The sequence below is a fragment of the Oreochromis niloticus genome, linkage group LG18 (assembly GCF_001858045.2).
Source record: "Oreochromis niloticus isolate F11D_XX linkage group LG18, O_niloticus_UMD_NMBU, whole genome shotgun sequence".
Classification (NCBI taxonomy): Eukaryota; Metazoa; Chordata; class Actinopteri; order Cichliformes; family Cichlidae; genus Oreochromis; species Oreochromis niloticus.
Genome location: NC_031982.2, coordinates 20,712,157 through 20,735,633, shown reverse-complemented (window position 1 = coordinate 20,735,633; position 23,477 = coordinate 20,712,157). Strand labels below are relative to the sequence as shown.

Here is a 23,477-nt window from a genome sequence, read left to right as displayed (position 1 = left end):
TGTTTTTATACTCAATGATCTGGCATTTGTCATGTTTGAAAAGGTCATACAGGGACATGTAAGGATGAAAGATTAATGGAGCTGTATTTTTGATTCACATTGCAAATGCATTACCTCAAAAGGCCAGTCATATAGAGCAAAGAAAAAACTGTTTTCCTTGAGTTGCTTTTGTATTTTATCCACGTCACTTTTCTGGAAAAAAAAACCCCACAGGAAACTTGTTATGTGGGCCCTGGAAACAATTATTTTCTTGGCTATGGATTGTGGTTTTCATTAGCAACTGCTACAGGTCTCCTGCTGCTTGAAATCTTTGCAGCAGACTGCAAATCCCAGACTGCACTGTGACTTACGGCTTTGGCGACAGTCACAGATCCATGAAAAAAAAAAAATAAACAAAAAGAAAATGTAAAAGATTTAGAGCGTAAGATAACAAATTTAAGGAGGAGAGGAGCTGTAAGGTCAGCTCGTTTTTCATCTGTAGATTTAAAGGTCGGCCCTGTAGTCTCCCTGTGTGCTGCACAGCAAACTGCATTAGGTTCGTCTGTTTTTATCTGAGTGTTTTCGCTTTGTCTTTGCACAATATGAGGTGGTAAAGTAGAGCTGTCATTCATAAGCAAATGTGAGCACAATTTCTCACACTTAAATGATTAAAATGAGGCATTGTGTTATTTATTTTATTCCTTCAGTCCTCTTAAAGATTATCAGTTTGTTTATTTTTTCTTTCAATTTTTTTGTAGCACAAACAGTAGCACATATTGGCCAGCCTTGAACCTTTAACCGATCCCTGTCTCCTCCCACGCCTTTAAAAGAAGCCGTCCTGCTGCTTTCTGCTGACAGCAAATCATTTGTGAGGAAATAAAACTGCCGGGTTTGCAGAAATCCGACATGGAGGTTTGAGAAAAAGCAAAGAGAAAAATGAGAACAAGGAAACGACAAGTCAGACAAAGCATAGGAAAGCTGTTAGGATAAAGTTTTTTTTCTGATTGATAAAAATTGATTTCTAAACAAACTGATAAAAAATTAACTGATATCAACAAAAACAGTCTCCAGTTTCTCAATTAAGATGATTTGCTGATTTCAGTTGATTCCAAATAGGTTATCTGTGGGTGCTGGACTGTGCAGATTTTGATAACACTTCTATGGCCTTTAGGAGGTCAAATTGGGCATCTTTAATTTATCACACTTTTATTTGTTGTATTGTATGGATTGGGCGTTCTGTTATTATTTTATTCCCTCATTGCTCTGCAACACAAACAGTTTGTTTTTGTTTTTGACTTTCAGTTTTTAGACCGCAGTAGCACATAATAGCCAGTCTTGACACTTTAACTGATCCTCCCCTCGCTGTAAAAGAAGCCATCCTGCTGTTTTCTGCTGACAGTAGATCATTTGTGAGGAAATAAAACTGCCTGGTTTGCAGAAATCCGAGATTTCTTTCATTACAAATTAATTATCTGTGGATGTTGCACTGCAAATGGTTGACAATACTGCCGTGGCCTTTGGGAAGTCAAACCAGTTGATCGAATCTGCTTCAGAAAATGAAATTATACCAGTGTTATGAATCCAGCCATGTGTTTTTGTACAAATGTATTTTATACTTACAATGTGTGACGTGTGATTTTCATATGCTGAATTTTTGAAGCCCGGCAAATACTCAGCATACTGTGAGATTTTGCGTGAGATAGGGACAGGGAGCTTTATTAAGCCAGTTACCTCTGTAGCTCAGTGCAGCTCATTTGGCTCAGATTTGCCCTTTAAAAGGTAATTGGCTTTGTGTCCGGCTCACCAGACAGAACCAAAACAGATTAGAGAGCCAAGCAGAGTAGAGAAAGCACTGCAAACACACCGGACACATGCACAAACACACATATGCACATGAACAGATAACCCCCAGTCACAAAGACACTCAAAGTGCACACAAATCAGACTTCTGCCTGCCTCTGCAGCACTATAAACTGCCCGAGCATAAACTAGAAAAAAGGGGGAACGATTGAGAAGCGATGGGAGCCGAGAGAAAGACAGACAGAAATTAAACTGTGAAACCAACACATAGAATAAAAACAAAAATATTGAGCATCAGTCAAGCATTGGGAAAGATGAATAGCAGAAGATAAAAAAACAAATCAGAAACCAGTAAATGGAAATGAGCTAAGAAATTGGCTGCTTCCAGCTTGATTCAACTGGGACACCAGGGGAATTAACTGTATCACATTAAACCTGCAAAAACCTTAAGAGTTGCTCCTTTATAAGGTACAGCTTGCAAAAACCTATACTTAACCATTGACCTTTTTCCTGCAAAAAGAAAATGTAGTTGCGGAAAAGGCAAACAAACCAGGGAGGGCATCATACTGTCACCCTTTCCCATTGCTCTATTCACATTTTTCAGGGTAACATATGGAAATGATTTCCAGGGAAAATCCTTTCAGGCAAGAATGGAGAACAATAGAATAGTTCTGTTTCCTGACAGTTTCCAGATTTTGTGTGTTTTTGACATTATTCCTGATCACTGAGTGTGTTTTTTGGTTCCACAGGAATACAAACTGTTAAAACAGCATCAGCCCTACAGTGTGAAATGATGGGCTTTTTTCTGCTGCTGGTCAGACAGGAATCGTTTGTCAGCTCTTTTGACAGCGAGGGCTGATACTCTCAAGGGTGTGTCTGTGCACAGATAAATGTTAGACCAACCAAAATCTGTCATTTTTGCTCTGACAGTACATGTTTGTGAATAAATGCAGGTACTTGTGCCTACCTCCTTCATCAACATCCTCTTTAATGGTCTTTCCAGTGACTACGTTTAGAGCGTAAAAGGTGGTGAATAGTGCAAAATACACATAGTTAAAATAGCTATAATTAATGCTTATATACTAAAAAATATATCCATTGATAATAAAAGGTGAATATGAAGTTATGTGCAGCAGATCAGAGCTTTATTGACTTTTACCTCACAAATTCACTGTTCCTCCAAACGCTCACTGCTCAAAGAGCTGGTCCTTTTCTGCCATAGCAGGCAGTAAAAGTGCTCTGAAAACACATCGTACATGATCTGAGTCCAACAGCACACACACAGAACAGCTGGTGAACACAGTGAATTTTCCTAAACGAATTGGAGGAGACCAAAAATGGAGCTAAAAGACTGCAGGGAACCCATTGCAATCATTTCAAGTTCTTATATTTTTCTCATATTTTTATTCTTAAATGATTCACACCTAGACTGGGCCTTTGTACAGTTGTTCAGTCTGTCCATTCTCTGAAACAAGCTGTTTTAGCTCGTTTGCCTTTAAAATGTGTGTGTCTGAGAAACTATAATAGAGCCGTCTGGAGCATGTGGAGGAAGAACTCTTCAAAGGGGTAATGCCTCGTTTTAGTCAAGTAGTAACACTGGTCAGTAATAAAATGAGATTGGTTAAGAGAGGCCATAACATTTGAAAGTTGCTTCCTTGGTTCTTATCATTTTGCCAAGAAAATGCAAGATATCTTTCCAAGCTGAACTGTTTTACCACCATTTTCATTTTCATGAATTCTTAGTTTTTTAATTAGTGTCTGCACAATTTCCTTTGCATTTTTCCAGCAAAAAGAGCTTCACACTCACCACATGTGTTGCTCTGTTTCCTTTCCGTTGCCTGTCAGCATGTGATTGGATGTGGGACAATCTTACCTGCTGGCAAGCAGCCAATGTTGGGGAGGTTGTGGAGGTTAACTGTCCGGAGCTCCTTCATGACTACACGGTACCTGAAGATGGTGAGTGGCAACACCAAATTTGGATAGTCTTATTTGAACATCAGGTTTCTTTTCATTCAGCGCAGTTTTATTCAGGCATATTTTTTTACTTGCAGAAATGGGGAAGGTCAGTCGCAACTGTACTGAGTACGGATGGTCAGAGCCTTTTCCTCACTATGCGGAAGTCTGTTTCTTCTATGACAACACTACCAAACTTGTAAGGCTTTGTGGATCTTTTTATTCCATATGGCATGTAGATCAAGCACACAGACTCATTCTCTGTCTTTCTCCATTAGGATCCATACTACGCATCAGTCAAAGCCCTCTACACAGTCGGCTACAGCACGTCGCTTGTGTCTCTGACCACAGCCATGGTTATTCTCTGCAGGTTCAGGTGAGCTTTCTGAGCATCCATCCATCCATCCATCCATCCATCCATCCATCCATCCATCCATCCATCCATCCATTCAGCCAGCCATTTCTAATCCAACTCCAGACGTCCTTCACCCCAGCAACACTTTCAATCAGATCAGCATGCCCTGAAAATCTCCAAAGGAGGGTGTCCAATATGGACCCTAACCAGATGCCTGGACCACTTCAGCTGGCTCCTTTCAAACACAGAAAAGCAGCAGTTCTACTCTGAGCTCCCTTCAGATGTCCGAGCTCCTCACTTATCTCTAAGACTTTGATAAAAGCATTTTGGGGCCCGCTTGGGTCTTGGTGACATGAATTTCATCTTTAGACAGTGAGCACGAGGGTCCTTGCAGATGTTCTTGTCTCTGCCAGGTTTCTTAGGACTCATCCGTGGAGACTTTACATTACAATGCACCAACTATGCACCCTAGGCAGTGAACTTCAAGGAGACTTCAAAGAAGTATAACAGAGCTGATTATGTCACTGTGATGTCTCCACAGCTGTCCATGTATGCGACAGGTTCAGGCCTAGCTACCCTACAGAGGAACCTCATTTCACTTCATTGTATTTGTGACCTCACTATTTCTGTCATTGCTCAGATCCCATGACTATAGGTAAAGGTTGGAACTTTGATGGACTAGAAAATCAATCTTTGACAGGAAAAATAAGTTCACAATTTTTTTAAACATTTACATAACAAACTCAAAGAGTGACAAAGTTTATTAAAAAATAGTTTTTTTGTGTGTTTGTTGTATCAAACATTCAAGCAAAAATCTATATCATTAGTCCAACAAGAGAAGATTATTGTACTTTGATAAATTATTACTAAAACCTTTGATCATTATATAAATCATTATATTTATGTATATTCATGGAAAATAAATATCTTTAGGTTTTGGCTCTATACCTTTAGTTTCAATGACAGGCTTAATGACAGCCGTGAGTCTTTAAAATTCACCCTGTTTTTACTCACCGACTAAAAGCGTGGAATCATGGAAGGGTAATGATGCACATTTTATAGACAGTTTATTCTGAAAGGCATTTATTGGATTGCGTTTAGTTATTCATAAAGTAAAACCTTGAGCTTAAGAGGAAAATGCAAACTTCTCTTTACTTTCTTATTGCTACACAAATGGCCAGTGTGTGTGGGGGGGAAACTGTCAAACCTAAACCTCCCTAATGCACCACCAGATGGGTGTGGCAGTGGTTGTTTTAAAGCCGCCCCACCATAAATCTTAAGGTTCAAAGACACCAATAATATCCAGTTGCCGTTTTAACATGTCTCTATCTTAGAGGTCCCTGTTCTGGGACCAGCCCTTATCTGTTATTAGAGCAAAGCTCGTCAGCATTTTTAAGTTTGCAAACACGGCACATTCAGGGGTTTTTAGTTAAAGTTGCAAGAACAGGCTTTCGGAGTGAATTCCACAAGGTTTCATGTGGTAATTTCTAAATCAATGCGGAGCTCGAAGGGTTAAACAGAGCACAGATGTAAAGACAAGATAAAGATGTGTATATGTCCTTTCTCATCTCTCCAGAAAGCTCCACTGCACCAGGAACTTTATTCACATGAATCTGTTTGTGTCCTTCATCTTGAGAGCCATCTCAGTCTTCATCAAGGACGGCGTGTTGTACGCTCAGGAAGACAGCGACCATTGCTTCGTGGACACAGTCAGTAACAACAACCATATATTATATATATATACTATGTGGGCATCTAGAGGCCATAACACAAACTTCACCTGCTGCTGGTGGTGTTAATCAGGGGAAGCAATTATGACTGCTGTTTTGGTGATTAATGAAAAATTGGTAATTTTCAATTTCCAAGGTTAATTAGATCATTAATTTTCATTTAAAGCCAATTGTTTTAAGCTGAAGCCTTTAATATTCTAAACAATCCCTGCTCTGACAAAATAAGTGCACACTAGAGTCAGTAAAATACATTTCCTGGTTTATTGGGTGTACCACCAAAATCCAGCCAATCAGGTTATAAAGAAAACGGGCATAAAAAAAATATGGCCAGGCTTGTTTTGTTTGAGATACAGCGAGAGCTTGAGAAAGCCTGAGAAATACATCTCCTCCAGCGTTTCCTGTTTGCTGTTCACCTTTGAAAGAACTTCAATCAGATGCAAATTTTACAAAAAGCAAACATGCTATTAGATGACTAATACTCCCTGATTACAAATGCAGAACAAGCTCTTAGCCTTTCTCTGATAAGAATACATTGTTTGCTATTGTTAAGCAGCCATGATAAATAAACCTAATTAGGTGCGCTAATGGCTTTAGCAAGACCAGTGGAAATCTTCTGCTAGAGTCTTATTAACATATCAATGGCTACTTTGCCCTTTTTTCTGTTTCTTTTTTTTTTTCTGAATTCAAACGCTTTACCACTGTTGCCATGGTGATCGCAGGTCATTGTCATGGCGGTACAGAGAATCAGATCAGTCCTGTAATTGGTTGACCCCACAGTGTATATGGACTTTAGTCATTAACACAGTGTCATCACATGACACTTCGCCTGGCATGTAGGTGACTCGCTCCTGCTGCTGGGGGAGATCATTTGCATGTTAGCTCATCAGGTTGTGCTAAATATTTAGGGTTATTACCATCCTGTGCGGTGCGCTGTAGCCTTGTTGTTTACATGGATAATGTCACTCTGACATTTGGGGTCTACTGTTTTTGAATAAAGACTGACCATTTAAACACAAATTTTCTGTTTAGAGCAGAAGAAACAAGATTATCATAATTCACTGAAATTTTGAAGATTATTTTTCTTGTTTATATTAATATTGGTACAGAATCTTCTAAGATAATAATCATTTCATACAGATAGGTAATCACAACTTATCTCCTGATGTGTCTTCATATGCAGGTGGCATGTAAAGCAGTGATGGTTTTCTTCCATTACTGTGTCATGTCCAACTATTTCTGGCTGTTCATTGAAGGTCTGTATCTCTTCACTCTGCTGGTGGAGACTTTCTTTCCCGAGAGACGCTACTTCTACTGGTATACCATTGTTGGGTGGGGTAAGTAGACATTTTTGCTTGATTATCATTATTGGGATAAAGTGGTGACTAATTACACTCATTGGCCATTTTATTACTATTATATTCCTATTTCTATTCCTATTAACAGTTTATCAGTGCAAATATCTAATATCTAGCTAGTCAAATGGCAGCAACTCACTGCATTTAGGCATGTAGGCACGATGATGTGCTGAAGATTAAACTGAGCATCAGGATGGGGATGAAAGGTGATTTAAGTTACTGTACTTTGCTTCACAGAGAATGTTTAAAAAAAAAAAAAAAAAAAGGTCCACTGAGCTAAAGAAAAGCCGTGTTGATGCCAGAGGTCAGAAGAAAATTTGCCAATCTGCTTTGAGCTGATGGGAAGACAACAAATAACAGTTGTTATAAATCAAGTATGCAGAAGGGAATCTCTGAATCAAACCTTGAAGCAGATGGGCTACAGCAGCAGAAGACCACACTGGGGGCATCTCCTGTCAGCTAAATACAGGAAGCAACAATTCACATTCTGATGAGTCTCAATTTCTGCTGCTACATTTGGATGAATCAGAATTTGGTGTAAACAACATGACAGCATGGACCTTTTTGCTTTGTATCAATGGTTGACACTACTGGTGGTGTAATGCTGGGGAGGACATTTGGGGGCTCCTTAGTACCAATTGAGCATTGTTTAAACTGAGTATTGTTGCTAACCATGTCAGTCACTTTATGACCACTGTGCACCCATCATCTAATGGCCTCTTCCATCATTTCAAACTGGTTTTTTGAACATGACAATGGGTTCACTGTACTCAGATGGCCTCAGTAATCAATTCTCAGTCCAACAGATCACCTTTGGGATGTGGTGGAACGAGAAATTATCATCATGGATGATGAGATGACAAATGTGTGTGATGTGTGTGATGCTGTCATGTCAATATGGACCAAAGTCTCTGTGACTCTGGTCCATCTGTGAGGAACGTTTCCAGTACCTGGTTAATTCCATGCCATGAAGAATTAAAGACGTTCATTAGGCGAAAGGGGATCCAACCTAATACTAGCAAATTGTACCAAATGAAGCAGCCAGTGAGTGAGTTACTAATCAGATTGTGAATTTTAAAATCTGTGCTGGTTACCATTTAAAATTTTGTTTATCAGCCCATTCTTTGTACATTATAATTCCTTTTTTTCAAGTAAAAGAAAAAAAGGAATATAAACAGTAAAAAAACAGATATCTTCTGCATTGTATAGTTTTGATAAAAGTTTTTTTTTTAAGCAAGTGGTGTTTTCTTTCTCAGTTGCTTGAGGTCTTGTTTAAACTGTTTTATAGCCGTTTGTTTGCCTTTGAGAGATTAGTGAAATTTGCCATTAATTGTTTTAAATATTGGCAAAACAAAGCTGAAGTAGGGAAATACGCTAATCACTTTCATCTGCTGATTGTGATTGTAGCCTTTAATACAGGGTATATTAGAAAGAATCATCCAATTTCAAAGTGCTTTAATTACACGGCCGTTCACCAGTAACGATTAAAACACATAGTTTCACGTGGTTGCAGGTAAGTATTGTAACAACAGCGGTAGCTGTTCAGACATGTTTGCAAAAACATATTTGACTTGGACTTGGCCTCCGTTTGGAGGGAAAAACGTTGAGTGCCTTGACTTTATATACATGTATTTTAAATTTGTTCATTACTTTAAAAATATAGCCTTTTGAAATCAGATGATTCCTTTTGATTGCTTATGTTTATGTCTAAAGACGAGATTTGACTAGTAGGAACTATGGCAGTCACATTAACATTGTGCACTTTATTTCTGTTTTACTTTTTCTGTTTTTTATTCTTGATTACAGGAACTCCCACAATTTGTGTGACTGTCTGGGCTGTTCTGAGGCTCCATTTTCATGACACTGGGTATGTCTGAACTCCTCTTCCCCACCTTTAATCACTGAAACTAAGTGCATATAATCTTTTTGCTGCTTTACAGTCCTTTTCCACTGTAATTTAGAAGCAGATATCATGCATTATATTACACAATATTTATTGGATTTTGTAGTTACTATTAGTTATGCTCTAAATTTTAGAATCAGCCAATATTTGATTTATTATTAATACATTTCAAACAGGACTTGAGAGCCATGGAGTAAAAATCATAAATTGTCCATCAGTGTCTATTAATACTGGTCTACTAATATTATATTAGATAATTACACATTATTAGATAAATTGTTGGATAATATGTTACAATAGATTATAATATTGGTCACCTTTACAATGATTTTTATCTTTTTTTGCTTTTGGTGCCCTTTAAGCAGGAGCCTCTTTTATGTGTGAACACTGGCACCTGTAATTCTTTTACATGTGAAACTAGTTGCTCATTAACGATCACAAAGAACCGTCAGGGCTGTTATATAAACACAGGTCTCATATTATTAGCAACACAGGCCAGAAAACCTCTTTTACTTTTATTACAATCAATTTTTTTATAATATATTTTCATTAAGGAATTTTTAATGAATATAATTAATGTAAGTGTCTTAAGTGATATTGACAGAGGTTTGGTGATGTTTACATGAGAAGTTTTAGCTATTCTTATTAACAAAATACTGATGACAATACTGATAATGTTTTGCCATTATGAAATTTCTCCCTGGGTACATTAATAAGCCTCTGTTCTCTGTTATTGCATCCTTTTTCATCATTTTTGAGAACAATATGTGATGTAATACGAGTGTAAGAAAACAAAAAACATCTGATAGTATTATGCGAAGTTTTGTTACTCAGTTTTTCATTCTCAGTTATTGAGTTTTTTCCTTTCATTTTAAATCCTCCTCACTAATTTGACTATTTGGTGTATTATAATTGAAACCTGGCTCGTTGTTTGGCAAACTATGAGGTTATGCATTACCTAATGTCTGAAGCATGGTGTATGATTACTGAAATGTACTGCTGGCCTCCAGATGCTGGGATACGAATGAGAACACTGCCCTCTGGTGGGTGATCAAAGGACCTGTGGTGGCATCTATAATGGTATGACACTTACTGGTTGCTCATTTAGTTTTCCTTTTGTCATTAACTTGCTCACCTGCAATAGCGAAAGCTAAATGTCAAAGGCTTTCTTACAGTGGCCCCAGTTTAAATCCTATCTATCCTAATGTGAAACAAAAGGGAAAATAATTTTTTATAGACGAGCGTGTGATTGAGTTGACCAGTTTTAACGGCAACCAGCAACCTCTGCTCGCTACTTCCTGAGGCAACAGAAAACCAAGCAGAGCAGAGTAGGGAGAGACCTAATGTTCAACTGACTGCAGTGACAATATTTTCTGTTTCATGTCAGATAAATTTCGTCCTCTTCATTGGAATAATCGTGATCCTGGTCCAGAAGCTGCAGTCGCCTGATATCGGAGGAAATGAATCGAGCATTTACCTGTAAGTTACAATCAGTGGGGTTAAAAGTGAGTTCAGAAATGTCAAAATTTGGATGATGAATTAATGCTTTAATAAATTTGATTGCTGTAGTTGTCTAGATCTTGCAACCATGCTGCTCACAGAGCTAGGATTCAGAATTTTAAGTTGAGGCTGCCACTATTACATTGTTTCATCTTGTCAAAAAATCCCAAAACCAGCATCAAAAGACCAAAAAGACCAAAACCTACAACCGACTGACCCTACAAAAGGTATCATCTGTATACTAAAAGCTGGGTGATATTTTTATAGAGACACGCTAACATATTAAATGCATATGTTGCACAAACATGTAAATCTAGTCATTTTTTTGTAATACTCAGTGATAACCTCTGATATGTCTGCCTAGATTCTTTTTAAATTTCAGATTCATTTGTAGAACCCAGTGTCAGGAAGTTTGAACCTCATTATGGAGTTGTTCTGTATCCAGACATCACTCCTGCTCCCCTCCCATCGGATAGTATCTTTGGAGGCCCAGCAGATAATACTTTTGTCTTCTGCAGCTTAGACCTGAGTGTGCGTGACCGAGTGTGGAGATGTGTGTGAGCGTGAGACTGTGCGTCTGTGTCCCTAAAGACATTGTCTTTGTTGTATTGTGTGTTGTCTTTGTGCTGTGTAGCAGCTGTGCTCAGAAATGCTTCAGTGAGCCCACACAGGCTGTTCAGCATTCGTGCAGGATGTCAGAGTTATCCACCATCACACTGTAAGTGTGTGTGTGTGTGTGTGTGTGTGTGTGTGTGTGAGAGAGAGAGAGAGAGAGAGAGAGAGAGTTTCTGTCTTGTGTTCACTGCATGTGTGTGTGTGTGTGTTTGTATCTTACACCAGGGGCTCTTAAAGTTTTGGGGGTTTTTAACTGTCAAGGCTCAGAAATGCATTATCTCCCTCACAAAACAGAACAAATCTAATCAGTGCTCATGCTTTTGAAAATGTTCTAATCAATAAATTATGAAAGGACTCATTTAAAGTTAATTTCTGTTTGTTTAGATTTATATTTCTGGTGCTGTTTTTTATTATAATAGTTGCTATTAGTTGCATATCTCCTTGCATTATGATAAAACATTTAAAAGAATTTGACATTTTGGGATATTGTTTACTTGTTTTCTTGCTCAGAGTTGGATGATAGGAGGAACACCTTTTTATTAGCTAAACAAGAGTAAACACTATAACCACACTATACGCTTTTAAACCATAAACTGTCAAAAAAAGGTTTAGATTCAGGTAAATATAGACAATGTGTTAAATAATGAGTTGTGAGGATTTAGATATATCTAAATATATAAGATTTTGTTACCTGACCTTGCACTGTTAAAAAAATAATAATTTTTTTTTTAATTATTTAAAAAAAAAAAAAAAATTTTAACAGTGCAAGTTTATATTAAGAAAAAACAGTATGTAGAAAATTTCTGCATTTCAAAACGGTACATCACATATATTTTTAGAGATTACTTTTTACAGCGTGCACTTTCTCCATTTCCACTTTAGGTGCTAAGCTAGCGTCACACTAAGTGGACAGATAAACAGGGTGACCTTCTCCTGTAACTCTCAGCAAGAAAACGAGTCGAGCTCTAGTTGTGAAACTATTTCACAAGGACCCCTGGCGACACTGGACCGCACTGTAGAAACCACTGTTTTGCACAGTTGTGTCCACCAAGTGTTTGTCTGTATTGTGCCGTTGATATTGTGCGTCAGCCAGTGTTGTTGGCTCCATCATACACACCACAGTGTAATGACACAGCTTCATGTGACTGCCATAAAGTATCAAACACGGCGGCAGTTGAGTGCGTTCTTGACCTAAAAAGAACTGATACATTAAAATAAACCTCAATCGTAAAGTTAAGAATGGATGTGTGGTGCTATTCTATTTTTCTGACTGTCAACAAATCCAGTCAACTACTTTTGACCTAATATTATAGAGCTTAAACAGCTGGGTAATGCTGATTTTTAGTCACTAAAACTGGGCTAAGCAGTACAATTTTTAGGCGATTTAGAACATTTATTTATGCATGGAATTGAAAATAAACTGTAGTGCTTGTTTAAAAAAAGTTCATTTAAAAATAGAGTACATCATTGATCTTTTTTTATATATACTGGATAGAAATGAGGGGCTTTAGACTACAACAAAGTAGTTTGTTGTTGGTTTTGGTCTTTTCAGTGGGTTTGTTGACATTAAGAAAAATACAGAATACCACCAGCCTTTACCTCGAACACTTTAAGTATTTATTTAAGGAAATCCTCTTTTTTATACAAAGCTGAGGATTAATATAGAAAATATATATTTAAATTTGCGGCTTAATGAAACATTTAAACAACAGTATAGTAGTAAAATGTGGCACAGCGTTACATCAGCAGTGCGTCTCTTGCGTCACCTGACCAGCTCCAGCAAATCCACATTAAAACAACTTTGATTTGTGTCTCACTCAATCTCATTAAACTGTTTGTTGTTGTGTGTTCAGGCGTCTGGCACGCTCCACCCTCCTGCTCATCCCTCTCTTTGGTATTCACTACACCGTGTTCGCCTTCTCGCCTGAAGATGTCAGCAAGAGGGAGAGGCTTGTGTTCGAGCTGGGCCTTGGATCCTTCCAGGTACGCTCCTGCAGCTCCTTCATCATCCAGTTTTACTTAAAGAAGAGATGCCAGATGATGAATGAGAGAACATAATGGGACAATAAATCATTTGAATATACAAGATACAAGAGGCTCTTAAGGAATGTGTTAGTAATATCCAAAAGTTATCTTCTGCAGTCATTATCAACAGCTATGAAAAGTGAAGAGGAGCTAAGTACATACCCCATAAAGCCTTTTTACTGGAAGCAGTTGTGAAACTGTGAAAGTAATATTGGGCAGCACATTAAGCAGTAAGAATAACAAATAAATGCTATAAAGCTACATGCAGTTAAACACAATGCCGTTAAAATGAGCCCTGCAGCAATTAAACTGGATTTATAAAAGGATAAAATAAATGGAAACAATTATTCTATATTGTCTCCGATGCCAGGAAGAAATCTGTTTATCAGTGAAAGATCAGCATCAGTAATGATGAAAAAAAATACATATCTTCAGTGACTCATCTTAAATTATTTTGTTTGTTTCATCCAATAAGATGCCATTAGGGGTGATCAGCTAACATGCTAGGTACTCAATTTCTGTTGTGTTTTTACATTTTTGACAGCACACTGAGGAACACGTTTACAGACAGTTGTTGCTGTTAAAGTAAAGCTACATGTAGATACAATGGTCACAATTTTACTGGCTCTATTTTTCTAAAGTTGAGAACTCATGATAGGCTTTTCTAAGTTTGTCCTTTTTCTAATGAAAAGCAGGCATGGCTGTCATCATCTTCCTAGTGCAGGTTAACCCTTTACCTTCATTTGCATTTGATTTATTTTGTGCTAAATCATGAAAGGGTGAAGGGAGAAGGCATTTTAAATTTTATTTGAAAAGAAAGTGCCTTGGAGTTCTTTGAGGATTTAACGTATGTATATCCTTTTTAAAGAACACCTTAAACAGAAGCAGTTTGAATCCAGGAAGTGCTCCTTCTCAGGAACAGTTGAACATTTCTTTTATGCATATTGTATTTATTTGATGAGAAAGATAAAATGCCAAACCTTACAATGGTTTTGTTCATTTAAAAAAAAAATTATGGCTTTTTGTCATGCATTTTGTTTGGCCTTGGTCACCTTAGCTGGCAATAAACTGACAGAGACATTTAACAGCTACAGTGAGGTAATGCTTTACACAGGTATCTGTGGCAGATATGTCTTATCAGCCTGGTCACTAACAAAATGGTAGATGTAAATATAACCATTAATTTTAGGTAAAACTAACTGCTGGTGGCCAATTTTGCCAAATAATGTACTTTGATACACATTCAACATCCCAAATATTAAAGAAACCTGTATGATGCGCACAGCAAAAGCAGAAGTCAGTTTTCCTCTTTCTTTTCTCTTACAGTGCATATAACATCAGTGCTATACATATATAGCACAGCTGTTATAAGTGATGCTTGATTATATTAAAGGTATATATTACCACAGTTAGATTAAGCTGAATCTCAAGCAAATTTTCTCTCATTTCTCTTTCAATTTTCTCTCCATCCTCCTCCTCAGGGCTTTGTGGTGGCTGTCCTCTACTGTTTCCTCAATGGAGAGGTAAGCTTCCCCCTTATTTATTCATATACACGCTCACTTCTTCATAATATTTTTTATAATATTTCTTGTGCTTGCAATTTCAGGATGAATCTCTGTGCTTATAATCCTACCCAAATTAATATAACTTAATATAAATTTTATCACCATTTAATAAATTGTGTATAATATACAATATTTTAGTTGTAAGCAAATATGAGGACAGATAGTATAACTTTTCCCAAGAAGCATCTGTCTGTTTAATCATATAGTGTAAGAAATATTAAAAATATAATGAGTTATTTTATATTTATGTAAAGCATTAGTTGGTAAATACTGGCCAGTGTTGAAAAAAGTGTGCCTTCTGAGAACTGATGACCTTTTTGCATATTTTCCCCAGATCACATCAGCTATAATTTAAACAATAAATTAATTTTAAATAAGAATCTTAAAAAGTGTTTCAGTTCTAACGTTTTATATATCAGGACATAATAAAAAAATATTCTGTCCTTACCAGGTTCGAAAATTATTTATTACAGATGAACAACAACACAATCTACTTTGTTCCAGATTTCTTTTGGTTTGTTCAGATGCAGCTTTGCAAAAACTAAGCTGAGGCTTCCTCTTCACAATAGGCCATATTTGTTATATTTTTCTGAGAGTACTGTCATGATCTTTAACATTTAACATGCTGACTGAGATCCATAAAGAGATGCTGGGTCTTGGGGTTTTTGCGGTTTCTCTGAGCACTGCATGGTCAGACATTGGGGTGAATTTGTTAAGGATATTGGAAACTGTCTTGGTTGTTTTCCACTTTTGAATCATTTTTCTCACTGTAGAATGATGGACTTGAGATTGTTGACCTTATAACCCTTTCCAGATTGAGTAGCAGCAACAATTGCTTATTTAAGATGGTTGCCAATGTCTTTCCTCCGGAGAACGCACAAACCTGAAAAGTCAAAATATGTCTTTTTATAGAGGTGCTCACACTATCTGGTTATCAGATAATTAAGGTCATTCAATTATTAGTACCTCCCTGCTACTTACCCTGTTAATTCCTCTGGAAGCGGAAAAGGTATGGATAGTTTTTCATACACAACTTCTCCATTATTCATATTTACTTAATTTTAATACCTGCTAAGAACCAGATTTTTTGAATACAATGTCCTGATACATAAAACGTTGGAATTATTATCTATTATAAAAGCCATGTTATATTACAGTCCCAAATCCAAAAAAGTTGGGATGTGTGCATGTCTTTCAAATGCTCTAGATCACGTTGGTAAACTCTTCTTTCTAAAAACCTCACGTTTACTGTACCTTTTCGTGGAGCTGGTACAGCTTAAAGTACATTAAAAATGACCTTGTGAAGTTTCTCCCTGAAGGTGCAATCGGAGATCAAGAGGAAATGGCGCAGCTGGACGGTGAACCGGTACTTTGCTGTGGACCTGAAGCAGCAGAGGCATCCTTCGTTGGCCAGCAGTGGAGTGAACGGCGGGACTCAGCTATCGATCCTCAGCAAGAGCAGCTCGCAGATACGCATGTCGAGCCCGCTGGCGGAGAACGCCAACATCAGCCTCCCGACCTGAGCATCTGATTGGCTAGAATCAACTTCAAGGTGCCGTTCCACTTACCTACATCAGACCAACCAGAGCAGACCAAAGTGGCCCCTCAAACCTCTTGCATGTAGTTAATTAACCTTTAGAAAATGAATCTTTCTGAAGACATTTACTGGAGATTTTATGTCTTTATAATTTAATATTGAAGTAATATATTTAATTTATCTCACTACCTTAGACTACGTTAGGTTGCATTTTTTTATGATTTATGAGTTAAAATTAATATTTTTGCATAACTTAAATTACATTTTATTGATTTAAACTCTCTTTATATAATATTTTCCCCTTTTATTGTTTTATTTACATTCAAATAGGAGATGGTGCCACAAGACACACTACTAAAATAATAATAATAATAATACATTTTAAGAAATAAATAGCTTGATATAAAGTATGGGGTCATATTTGGCTGTTGGTGTAAAGTAAATGTGCTTCAAAGTGCCACACTGGTTGCCTGACTGGATTTCATTACAGCCCAAAGTTAAATATCAACCAAACGTTCGCCTTGCTTGTAAAAAATGCTCATTGTTTAAATGTTTTGTCTTGAATTTAAACATTTTCTACTTTCAGCCGTAAGTACAGAGTATGTCAAAATATAACTTATATATAAAGAAAAAAAAACAACTCATGGATTGTGTAAATAGTGACTTTTAGTGTCTAGATCAGAATTTCTTTATTTAGGATAACACAGTATTGTTATGACCTTTTCAAATAAAAGGAACTGGAGCCCAGATCTGTAGACTACATCCCATATCCAGAGGACCCAGAAGATCCTGCCCACTCTATTCTGGACTATTTTTTGTATGAAATGAAAAATAAAAACACATACAGTATATATAAAAGAGATGTGAACGAGCAGTGTTTCTCAACCTTGGGAATCGCAAGATTAGATTGAATTAGAGGGACTGTGAGATGTTAGCTATAATGTGGACATTGATATTGGTTTGTTTTTCCTTCTAGTTCCTCATCTTGATGCTTAAAATAAGCAGTCTGTCCTCACAGATTGTGATGATGGGTTGTGAGTTGACTTAGTTTTGTTTTAAGGGGTTACAGATCAGAAAGGTTGGGAACCACTGACCTACTATCTGAACCAACTAGAGCCTTTAGCTGCTCTACTAGTGGAGCTCGAGTCTCCTTTTCCCTTTTCAGACAGATTTTTTTGCAGACTGTGAACATAAACAGTACATGTGCTATATAGTGGATGCTTTCACCCAAAGCTCTTCATAGTGCCATGAGTTTAAATGTACATCATTTTATTGTAGGGGAGAGAATCCCACTGTCAACATGCTCTTAAACATACCAGGTTTCATTGTCTCTTGATCTCTTTCCTCCGAGCTTGAGACCATTGTGCCATAATAAATTGTTCCTACTCTAATTTTAACCATCCTACACTCATATTCCAAAGTGCCTAGTCGGTCACAAATAGCTATCATTTTTACATTTTTACAGGTAATCTAAAGGTGCAGCGAGTCATTTCAAAGAATGTACAGCGTGGTGGATTTTAGTGTGGATTGAAAAAAATATGCTTTTTTCCATTGTGTGTCTCAAAACTTTATTGGTGAATTTCTCATCATTGTCAGTTTATGAACTTACACATAGTGTAAAAAGAGTCCTGCTGAGTAGTTTTCCATAATTTTTATTTATTTAATTTATCTCTTGGTTTACAACCATGATGTATCTACAACACTTCTTTTTAGCAGCAACGTGAAACATAAATGGCTTCAAAACAAAAAATAAATAAGTGGTGTAACAGTCAACATTAAATGCTTTAATGTGACAGCTCTTGACAATCGCTGATTTTTGCTCATTTTTCTGTTTTGTTTGTGCAAAAAACAGGCTGAGAAACAATAATTGTACAAGTGGGGAAATTAATTAATAGAATAAAATGTGAAATGATGTAAACAAAAAGAATTTTTTCACCATATTTATTTTATGTACCGTCATAGTTGGATTGTAAGAATGTAGTATCTTTGAACAATGAATTGATGATACTTTACAGATAAGGATGTATATTTATTTTCCATGAAATGGTGCCATGTAAAGTGACTATATGTACAGTATACATGCTTTTTTGTGCATAAAACATAGTTGTGGTTCTAATGTATGATTTCATTATTTTGAGTGATGTGGCGTTCTTGGTCTAAGTGCCATAAATGTAGTGTCATAAGAAGTGAGAGTGGGAGATGCATAACAAAGTCTCTCATTCTAGAGAAAGACAAAAAACACAAGAAGCAGATGCAACCTCTGAAAAGTAACATTATATCAAATGCATCATCTTTGCAGCTTGTGGACAGTAGAGTGAGGAAAACAGACAGGGGAGATGATTTTATTCAAATAGATTTTTAGAGGTGGAACAACTGCAACAGACAAAACACAAAGTGTGTAAGAGAGTGTGACTTTAAACGCAAACACTCTGCTGCTGCTTAAGTGTTTCTATCACCAGCCGTCATTCTGAGTGTTAAACAGCTCAGATGTAAACGACCATGTCTCAAAGCTGTTACTGTATGTGAAAAAAAGAAGAGTAAAAATGACTCCTTGACCATTTCTGTGCTGTGTATTTGTCTACCACAGGGTGGCAGTAAAATATTACGGAGAGTGGGAAAATTTGACAGGCACTGTTTTGCTCATGTTTAGAAATGTAGGATAGGGGATAGAGATGCTTATATGCCATATTTTTATTCTCTTTTACATCTGTTTTTTTGACAAGCCCAATATTTTGATGTCCATACTAAAACTTAAATTAACATTGTTTTGTTTTTTCAGTGTAAAAATCTGTTTTTTTGTCATGCCATATCTCAAATTCCTCCCCTTCACTTTAGTGAACTGTGAACTGTGTGAGTTTTTAAACATACTGTGAGATTAGAGGAAATCTGGAGAATTTGTTATGATTCTTAGCACTACAGGAAAACTGAGCATTGTAGCTTTTAGCTAAATTTTGGCTAAAAGAGACCACACTGCTTTTTCACAAACCTCTTCTTGCATTTATTTTAGAATTATTATAACAAACTAATGTATCAAAGAGAAACCCTGATTTTTTTAAAAAAATATTATATAGAGAGATATATAAAAGATTAATAACACGCTTACATCTGTATGCTAGAAAAAGAAGCTACATCCAGTGATTAGGAAACAGCTAGCCTCTGATCCTCATTTAACTCCCTATTTTATGCCCAGACCAAAAATACAATATATATAATTTATGAATAATCCTAAAAGGCTGTTTCCCATACCTAGTAGATTTCTACTAGCTGGAAGTGACTTTTTACAAGAAGAGATTCCCCCCTTAGCTAAATAAGCTACCTGAACAGCAAGCTAATATCTTGTCTTTTTGCCAGCATTTTTAGCATCAATCTCATTTAACTTTCTGCAAAAAAAAAAAAAAAAAAGTAAATGAGTGTTTCTAAAACTGATAAAAAAAAATATTTTGACTGTAATTATTCTATGTGGCATATCTCTGTGTTAAGATGCTGTTACTTTGGCGGTTGTGCTTGTTGAGCCGGTTTTATGACGTTTTGAGTGTGTGTTAAGTCTTGGTTGCCAATGAACTGAATGTACTGTTGTCGCTCAGCTGCTCTTAAATGTTGCCTGCTATAAATTTGCCATAGTGTACAAATGATGTCTTTTCTTTATCATGTATGCATACTTTTGGCACACAGGTGGACCTCTTGACTAAGACCTGTAGTGTTTGTGGCTGTGATTTTGTACATTTCTTTATGTACCAGTTTTCAGTGTGTGTGTGTGTGTGTGTGTGTGCGTGCGTCTGTGTTTGAAAGTTGGAGACTGTAATCTGTATGCATGTGTATGTAATGACAAGCATTTAAATATATGTAAATTCTCAGTTTAATAAAGAAAAAATATCTATGAACTTTCATCAAAGTTAAGTTCTACCTGTGACAGTGTGCCATGTGTAACAAGCATTCTGGTGTCCAACATTCATGTCTCCAGTTGTGTAAAACTGACTGCAAAATAAACTTGTCGGTGGTAAGTTGTTGTACTTGCAAAGAGTGTGATTCATTTCAAACTTTATTCAAAGATGGAAGATTTACTTACATTTACTAGTGGTGTAAGAAGTTTACGTACACATGGGTGTGAATGTCATGGTAATTTGGGGCTTTTAATGATTTCTTTCTTTAATGACTTTAAAAAATAAGAATTATCCACACAAGGTCAAAAGTACACATATAAGCTCAAAGGTATACCTACATCACCACTAATATTTGATTAAATACAGAATTGGTAGAGTTCATTTAAATTAGTTAGTTTGCTGGCATCACTTGGCTTTAAGTATAGTCCACAAATTTTCAACAGGGTCAAAGTCAGGGCTTTTTAAAAGGTCATTTCACAAGCTTAATGTTAGCCTGCTCTCTTCATTCCAAAACCAGATCCAAGTTTAGGATGATTGTCCTGTTAGAACACCCAACTATGTCCAAGCTTCTAGCTGTTGATCTCAGGTGATGTTGAAGAATATGGAGGTAGTACTACTTCATTATTCTAAACACTTTGTTAAATGTGTTAGTATCACTGGCAGCAAAACAGTCCCAGAGCATGACAGTACCACCACCACGCTCCTCCAAACATTGGCTGTTGTGGCCAAATAGCTCAATCTTTATCTCATCTGACCATAAAAAGTTTTCCCCAGAAGACAATTTGCTTGTCTCTATGTGCAGCTGCAAATTTCAGCCAAGCTTGAAGGCAGCAATTTTGGAATAGGGGCTTCTTTCTTGATCCGCACCTAATCAGGCTAAGGCAATGTAATACTGGCTTCACTGTGAACAGTGACGCTGGTGTTTCAGCAGTTTTCAGGCTTGAGCTTTGAGCTTTTGTGGTTCCTGGGTTGTTCCTGGATGTCTTATCGGTTCTTGGCAAAGCGATGACACATACAAATAACTTGTACTTATGTACAGTTGTTTGAACTGATGATCTCAGAATTTGCAGATATTTAAAAATGGCTCAAGTGTTCTCCTTTTTAGAGCTTCTTTGTTCCTTGGACTTTACCATTGTTCTGAGTATTGGTCAATCAAATGAGTGCTTTTAAACAAACAAAAAGAGAAACTACCAATTGTAGTCAATTATGATTACTGATGAGAAGTTACTATGTCTTAGCTTTATCAAGTCAAAGGACATTTTAGACCCTTTTAGCACTTAATATTAAGTGGTTGAAGTCATTGTATACATATTTTTCAGTCTGAATGTGTACTTTTGATTGTACATTAGAGAAAATCCAAAATAGCCTGAAACTTGTGCACCTAATTCTTGCTTCTTGTTCTTGTTTTTTAAAGTCATTAAAGATGCATGCTGTACAATCACTCCATCCTGGCAAAAGAACCGATCAAAGAAATCATTAAGAGTCTAAAATCACCATGACAGTCACACCCATGATGTGAATGTCACAACTGTGGTGAACATCAGGATTTTTGCACTACACTTATAACTTTATTGCGGGGGATTACACCCGGTGTGAGTAACAATCTTTGTTGGTGTCTGGGCTAAAGTAACCTGAGGGGCACACTTTGAAAAACTATCCTAAAACATCATCCACATTAACTGTACTACTTTGCCAGATTTAACAGATAATACTGGGTGCTTGTTAATAAATGTTAATTATTATTATTCTAAGGTTTTTTTGGACATAGCCGTTCAAGACCAGTTTTGGTCCTCTGCTCCATATAGGACTTAAAAATAATTTTTAAAAAAGTTTAAAATAAAATGTTTTATTTAAAAAAAACCATAAAAAGTCAAATCCAAGACACAGAAAATATTTCTTACCAGTTATTGTGGGCAATTGTGTTTATTCGAGGCAAAAAATAAAACGTTTGCTCTCAGCAGCATTAAACTGTAACCTTAATTGGAGTACCAGTTCATGAGGAGAACCACCAAAGCTTAATGTTATATTTCACAGTTTTCTATATTTTACATTTCCTAAGATTTATAAATTATTTTATTTGATAAAAGTTTCATCCCATTTTATTGTGTATAGCTTCTTGTATATATTGTATAACATATATAATACTAATTCATATATACATAAAATAAAATAGTATTATATAAGTTGTATCTACTTATTAGGCCAATAGAAAGGGGGATAGAAGGGCTCAGTAGGATCATTGAGATATCAGCTGTGTCAACAGGAAGTGTTTTACATTCACTATGAATCGAGCAAGCAGGGCCTATAGGCAGAATTTTTAGGTCTGAGGAATAGGGATGGGTATCGAAAACCGGTTCTTGTTGAGAACCGGTTCCCACTGTTTCAATTCCTTGGAATTGTTTGCCATTTTTGCAAACGATTCCCTTATCGATTCCAGTCGCCCCGAATGACGTCACCACGTTGTGGAGCGTCATTTACCTGGCAGGGCGCCTAGGCGGCTCAAACGCTAAAAAGTTTGGTTATACTTTACGAGAACGGATGACAACAGGGCAACTTGCAATACTTGCAAAGTAGATATTTCATTTAAAGGAGGAAACACTACGAATATGCAAAAGCATTTGGTCACAAAACAGGCGATGACCTTAAATGAATGTCGTGTTTTTAATTCCGCTCCAGACTCGTGAATCTCAACCCAGCAGCAGCGGTAACATTTGCACGTCATCTCCCGTTAATGCAGCAGGTAAATAATCAACTAACAGTGCATGTTATGTTAGCGCGATCTGCCTTATTACAAAACCTACCATTACTGTGCGCTGCATTTAGGTGACCATGATGAGAGAGACAGAGTCTGGCTGGCTCAGATGCTGGCAGTTCTCGCTGCAGTCTACCGTTAGCGTCTCCTTTCAGGCCAGGATATACGAATGTCACCGAGCAGTGACTAAGTTTGTGGTAAAAGCCTTGCACCCATTTGCCCCGATTTTCGGTAAGTGAATGTGTTTAATTGTAGGCAGGGACATTACTGGATATTCTTGTGTAATTGCTACAGAATAATTTATGTTATACTTTGTTATTGCTACAGAAGAATATTTATTTTATTATTTTACATTTACAATTTTTTTTCCTGGGGACCCTGTGACACCCCATTGAAGAGCCGTAGGCTGTGGATCTCTTAAGATCTCACTGTTGGGTTTGTAAGGCCATGTTACTTCTAAATTTCTATCTTGTTCAAAGAGAAGATATAAAACAAAGTTCTAAGCTAATCGACCTTAGTGTTCTCCT

General features: G+C 36.8%; 1 protein-coding gene across 9 annotated transcripts in view; it reads left to right on the top strand.

Annotated features, from left to right (window-relative positions):
- adcyap1r1a (adenylate cyclase activating polypeptide 1a (pituitary) receptor type I) overlaps window positions 1-20,323 on the top strand; it is a 28,756-nt gene extending 8,433 nt beyond the window's left edge. For 2 of the 9 annotated variants that reach the window (XM_013270938.3, XM_025900438.1), the window contains exons 4-15: window positions 3,625-3,735; window positions 3,831-3,931; window positions 4,011-4,108; window positions 5,664-5,796; window positions 6,998-7,151; window positions 8,979-9,039; window positions 10,086-10,155; window positions 10,463-10,554; window positions 11,210-11,293; window positions 13,044-13,173; window positions 14,697-14,738; window positions 16,087-20,323. In XM_013270938.3, the coding sequence (XP_013126392.1) occupies window positions 3,625-3,735; window positions 3,831-3,931; window positions 4,011-4,108; window positions 5,664-5,796; window positions 6,998-7,151; window positions 8,979-9,039; window positions 10,086-10,155; window positions 10,463-10,554; window positions 11,210-11,293; window positions 13,044-13,173; window positions 14,697-14,738; window positions 16,087-16,311 (1,301 nt within the window). In that variant the 3' untranslated portion in view covers window positions 16,312-20,323. The remainder of the gene's footprint in view (window positions 1-3,624; window positions 3,736-3,830; window positions 3,932-4,010; window positions 4,109-5,663; window positions 5,797-6,997; window positions 7,152-8,978; window positions 9,040-10,085; window positions 10,156-10,462; window positions 10,555-11,209; window positions 11,294-13,043; window positions 13,174-14,696; window positions 14,739-16,086) is intronic. The other 7 variants (XM_013270941.3, XM_003438068.5, XM_025900439.1 and 4 more) reach the window with 7 other exon arrangements.
- The last annotated feature ends 3,154 nt before the right edge of the window (window positions 20,324-23,477 follow it).